The sequence below is a fragment of the Eubalaena glacialis genome, chromosome 8 (assembly GCF_028564815.1).
Source record: "Eubalaena glacialis isolate mEubGla1 chromosome 8, mEubGla1.1.hap2.+ XY, whole genome shotgun sequence".
In the NCBI taxonomy this organism is placed as follows: Eukaryota; Metazoa; Chordata; class Mammalia; order Artiodactyla; family Balaenidae; genus Eubalaena; species Eubalaena glacialis.
In genome coordinates, this window is record NC_083723.1 from 71,161,375 (window position 1) to 71,167,374 (window position 6,000).

A 6,000-nucleotide genomic window follows, 5' to 3' on the forward strand; every position below is an offset into this window, starting at 1 on the left:
CAGAGATTAAATAAGATTCAGTCTTTTAAAGATTTCATAGCTTAGTGGGCTTCTCTTTGCTTATTTTAACTAAAGATCAGTGATCCTCAGTAGAATAAATATTCCTCAATAGAATAAACATTCCCTAAACATTCAGATACCCTTTTTCTTTCCTATGGTTTTATTCTCTAGGTCCAATTAAATTCAAAGATCAATTTCATGAATAATGCAGTATTATAGGTGGTTAGTGAATCTCCCCCATTCCCAAAGTAAATGTGCCAGGTCTGGGTGAAGAACTGTAATTTCCTGTTTTCTTTTACCTCTATTTGACAGTTGGTTCTGAGATAGAAACACAGCCAAAATTTTTTTCCTTTGGCTCTTAGACTATTCTAGCAGTGTTGTTTTCATTACTACATGCATCTATTACCTAACTGAACTGGTGTTTAACAAATTGGTAAGTTGGCCTGTGTTCATATTCTGCTACTCAGCCCAGTTATTTGTTTATTGAACTTATGGCTACATTTATTTAAATGCTGTCTGTTGACCTCATTAAATGCTCTTGGCACAGTTTGTTTTGAACTCGACTTGCTCACAGGACATCCAAGTAAGTAAACCTTTTAGTTTCAAAAGGAAATTATCTACAGAATTTAGTGATTGCTTACTCTTTATACGTATTGGTTTGTAAATGTAATTTTCTTAAACTAGTTCAAAACACTCATATTATTTGCAGCTGTGGAAAAGAATAAAAGAATTTAAGGTTCTTCGACCTGTAGACCTGGAAATCTATAGAGCATTTTACACGTCTCTTCGCCAGGTGAGCATTCATGGGCAAAGCAATGCATTGAAGCGAAATAATGAAAGCACATTTTGAGGAAAAACAGTGAAAATGTATATTCATCCGGAATCAGTGAAGGAATCAAACCCGATACCTCTTACTCATCACTCCTTTTAATGCAGAAGAGTCATTTATAAAAATCAGAGTGCAGTTTTTCCAGCATACACACAATGCATTGTGCTACAGAGGAGCATGGTGGGGAAAGAGTTCTCAGTGGACAGTCTTTATTGCCCTGACGGAAGGAAGAAAAGGACGGGACTTTCCAATTACTTTTTTTGTATCAAGTTTCCTACAAAGCTCAATTAGTTCTAATCTATATGTTCCATTTCATCAGCATTGACACTATCCTATCTAACCTACAAATGTGGAAACCTTATATTTGTAAAAATTTCAGCAGGCTTTGTTTTATTAAATTCTCATTACTGTTAAGATTGCTATATTTTTTTATGTCATTCCCAAACTTCCTTCTTGTTATTTGTACCACAGAATAATAAAGATGATTGTCACAAAAGCAAGACTGTGCCTTCTAGTTTGTCAATCACCGATGGTGTTTTTGAGAAGACTTGTAAAATGCTGAAGGAAATTACTTAGAGTCTTATTTTTATTTTTGTTCAAAGAAAGATGGATTCAAATAAATTATTCTGCTTTTGCTTTTATATGGCCTTGATTCTTTGTCTTTTAGAGTAAAAATTTTACATAAAATAACATTATAGAATTAGATTTTTTATCCTTATTTCCCAATGTGCATCATAGAGAGCTACTAAAATAAGACTCTTGCACTCACATGACTATTTACTTTCAGGCTTGAACTTTTTACTTTATTGAGTTGTGGATTCTACTTGTATATTGCTGTAGTTTAAAAAATCAGTTAGAAACCAAACAGTAGAATTAAAAAACACCATTTTATAACCCCCAAATTAAATAACTGATTCAGATAACAATTATCATTAGTCAAGACTGCTAGATAAAAGGTACCAGATAAAACTACCAAGGGTTAGGTTGCAGAAACTCTGTGAGGGAAAGGTGATCTGAGACCTAGAGAGAAGCAGGTATACAGAGTGGCACGGGTAACTCTTCATGGTACAGTGAGGCCCAGGGAGTGGGAATGGAGCAGTCATCTGAGTCTTGTAGATCTTGAAGGTGAAAGATTATGTCAATTTATTTTTACTGACATTGGCTACAGACACTCTGACCTGCCAAGGCCACTCTTTAGAATTTTATTCTGGCTAAATAAAGGTAGAAACAACCTAAATATACAACAATGGGGGATTTAAAAATGACGTTAGTGACATTAGGTCCATACAATTATTCACCTTGCAACTATTAAAAAAGAAGAAATATGACTATATTTTCTGACTTTAAGCTATGTCTCATGGCCTATTATTTTATACAGGATAAAGAAATCAAAAGAATAGCATTTCTTGCAAATCAAAACTACAGTGAAGCATTACCTCACAGTGGTCAGAATGGCCATCATCAAAAAGTCTACAAAAAATAAATGCTGGAGAGGGTGTGGAGAAAAGGAAACCCTCCTACACTGTTGGTGGGAATGTAAATTGGTGCAGCCACTATGAAGAAGTATGGCGGTTCCTTAAAAAACTAAAAATAGTTACCATATGATCCAGCAATCCCACCCTTGGTCCTATATCTGGAGGAAACTCTAATTCTAAGAGATACATGCACCCCAGTGTTCATTGCAGCCAGCACTGTCTACAATGGCCATGACAAGGAAGCAACCTAAATGTCCATCAACAGATGAATGGATAATGAAGATGTGGTGTGTATATATATATATATATATATATATATATACAATGGAATATTACTCAGCAATAAAAAAGAATGAAATAACGCCATTTGCAGCAACATGGACGGACCTAGAGATTATCATATGAAGTGAAGTAAGCCAGACAGAGAAAGACAAATATCATATGATATTGCTTATATGTGGAATCTAAAACAAATGATACAAGTAAACTTATTTACAAAACAGAAACAGACCCACAGGCATAGAAAAGAAACTTATGGTTACCAAAGGAGAAAGGGAGGGGAGGGCTAAATTAGGAGTTTGGGATTAACATATACACACTGCTATATATAAAAGAGATAACCAACAAGGACCTACTGTATAGCACAGGGAACTCTACTCAATATTTTGTAATAACCTATAAGGGAAAAGAATCTGAAAAAGAATATATATATATGTATAACTGAATCACTTTGCTGTACACCTGAAACTAACACAATATTGTAAATCAACTATACTTAAATTGAAGAAATAAAATTTTAAAAAATAATAAAGAATAGCATTTTTAAAAAATGTATTTCAAGTGAACCACTATATTTATACTATACCTCCCATATTTTCATAGAAGAACATGGTGAAAGGAAAATTAAGACTAAGTCTTACAACCTACCCTATCTTCTTTCCTGGTTTTCTTTCTCTACCAACATTATATATTTTTCTGCTGGAAAAGTCCATCAGTTCCACCACAAATATTTTCTTCTACATTTGGTAAAAAAAAAAAAAATTTATCTAATTAGAAAAGGAATCCCTGCCCATTGTTAAATATATATATATATATATACTTGGAAATGCAGAAGGCTAACCATAAGACAATTAAAATCACCTGTAGAGAGTAGATCTGAAATATTCTCATGACCAAAAAAAACAAATGTAATTATATGAGGTGATGGATGTGTTAACTAACCTTATTGTGGTAATTATTTCACAATATATACGTGTACCAAATCACCACACCTTAAAGTTATACAATGTTATATGTCAATTATATCTCAATAAATCTGGATAAAAATTTTAAATCACTTGTAATCTCACCTCCCAGAAATAACCTGTTAGCATTTTCCCAGGTTAGTTATGCATACGTTTATTCCTACTCCTTCCAGTTCCAGAAAGGATTTATGGTAGCTCATATAAACGCATAATATAACAAGATAAAATACATCCCCAAAAATAAAGGTGATAAAGAAAACAGGATGAAGGAAAAATGAGAGTTTACAAAGGCAAGGCGAAAGAAGAAATGAGATTAATAACTAGTATGATGAATTTCTCTTCATCTGAGAGTATTGTTTTATACCACTGAGATCATGCGGCATATACAGGAGGATGTCTAAGGAGGGGCCTCTGAACTGAATGCGATTTGTTAGTTGTCAGAGCCAAAGAAAGGGTGAAATCTTATTGCAGGGCTAGGAGAGAGCAGGTCAGCTTTCCCAGTCACCCAGTCACCCCAGGTACATCTGTCTCTCCTTCCTTTCTCAAGTTTGAATCCCCTCCTGGAGACCACATGTCTTCTTACTTGGAGAGCAGACCCTAACTACAATGAGCTACTGCTGCATCTCTGTGTTCTCTTTTCTAGACCCAACTCTGGGACACTTTATAACATAGACAATCTTAAACAGCCTTTTCTTGAATAGGTAATAATACATTCACATGATTCACAAATCAAAATCCTATAAAAAGTATGCACTAAAATAACTGGTTTTTATTAGTTTTTGGTCTTGGTTTTGGGTTAGGCTATTTCTGTGTATCCCTCCAGACTTTCTTACCACAACCAAGGGAAATACGAACACAAATACTTATTTTTTTCAAACTCACTTTTCAATCACTTGCTATTTCTCTCACTTCTGTGTCTCTCTCACACACACAAAAACACACAGACTCAGTGCATGGTTCCACTCAAAGCAGCAAGGAATTGTGGAAGGGAGAAGTGTGACAGGGTCTAGAATCCAATTAACTTTTGCTGTCACTGGTGTGTAACAACACTGGATGACTCACTGCTTTTTTAGTAAATGGGGATGAAAATCTCATAAATTAATCAAGATTTCCAAGGGAAGTGATGAACCAACCCAGATGTTCACCTAATTAACAAATTAATCTTTAAAAACCAGCCTAAAGTTCTTTCCTTATTACTAAACATAATCTTTGCTGTTGTTAAAATTTTTAACTTCATATTACTGCTTCTAACTTGGAATAGATTCATATTCCTCCTGCTTATTATTTTGAAAGAGTATATCCTACTGATAGACTTTTAAGCAAAAATTAAAATACTTACGAATAAAAGTTTTCCTTGTTTTTTTGACATTTGTGAGCTTCCATATTAATAAGACAATTTCAGTTAAAATAAACTGCAAAATACACTCTAAGACGATTTATGTGATCCCTCAGTTTTATAAGATCATGCACCTTATAAGGTTCTGTTTAATAAAATTGAATGATAGCATAGTACATGGCATAAAGGTAGCTATTTTACTATGTTATTAAAGATTTAACTTATTTTTAGAAAGTTTTAATTTTCTGCTTCTGTATGCTTCTACTTCTATGCATCCCTGTGAACTTCTCTGTCATTCTTACATATTCCTCTAAAGTTCATGTTCATATACATATGAATGTGTATGTTTTAGTTTCATAAGGCAGTAAGAAAGCAGAGATTCCTTTCTCATGAGTAGACAGAGATCAGACACAGCACTTAGATTTAACACTGGTACTCTCCTTCCTTCTCATCTACCAGGTACGCTTTTTACTGGAATTACTGTGTTAACCTTGAAGTTTACAAATACTTTTACATCCACTACCCCACTGATCTTCACAAGAACCTTGTGGGCTAGAACAAGCATGCCTGCTTTACAGATGAAGGAACAAATACTCAGGAAATTAAAAGATTGCTCAAGTCCCTTATATAAAATGTACATAACCTACACAATTGTCCCCTATACTTTAAATCATCTTTAGATTACTCATAATACCTAACACAATGTAAATGCTATGTAAGTAGTTGTAAACACAATGTTAGTGCTATGTAAGTAGTTGCCTGCACGGCAAATTCAAGTTTTGCTTTGGGGAACTTTCTAGAATTTTTTTTCAGGTGTTTTCAGTCTATGGTTGTTGAATCCATGGATGCAGAACCCACAGATATGGAGGGCTGACTATATTTATTTGGTTTTTGTTTGTGTCTGAGAACTTTCTCATTTGAATATGCTCCTAGGGAAGATGAGAGCTCTGTTGCTCACCACACAATGGGGCATAAACTGGCAGATGGTTCCTGCAGCAGAATTCCACTTTAGGTTGTTGGCAGAGGCTTTCTGAAGCTTCAGAGCAGTCAGTTGCTTAAGTTCTACAAAAACCAGTTGTCTGAAGAGGTGGGGACTTCAGAGACCATGCCCCCATG

General features: G+C 34.5%; 1 protein-coding gene across 5 annotated transcripts in view; it reads left to right on the forward strand.

Annotated features, from left to right (window-relative positions):
• The window catches only part of HEPACAM2 (HEPACAM family member 2), a 53,497-nt gene extending 52,244 nt beyond the window's left edge, over nt 1-1,253 (forward strand). For 3 of the 5 annotated variants that reach the window (XM_061197798.1, XM_061197790.1, XM_061197792.1), the window contains exon 10: nt 710-1,253. In XM_061197798.1, the coding sequence (XP_061053781.1) occupies nt 710-725 (16 nt within the window). In that variant the 3' untranslated portion in view covers nt 726-1,253. The remainder of the gene's footprint in view (nt 1-709) is intronic. The other 2 variants (XM_061197794.1, XM_061197799.1) reach the window with 1 other exon arrangement.
• The last annotated feature ends 4,747 nt before the right edge of the window (nt 1,254-6,000 follow it).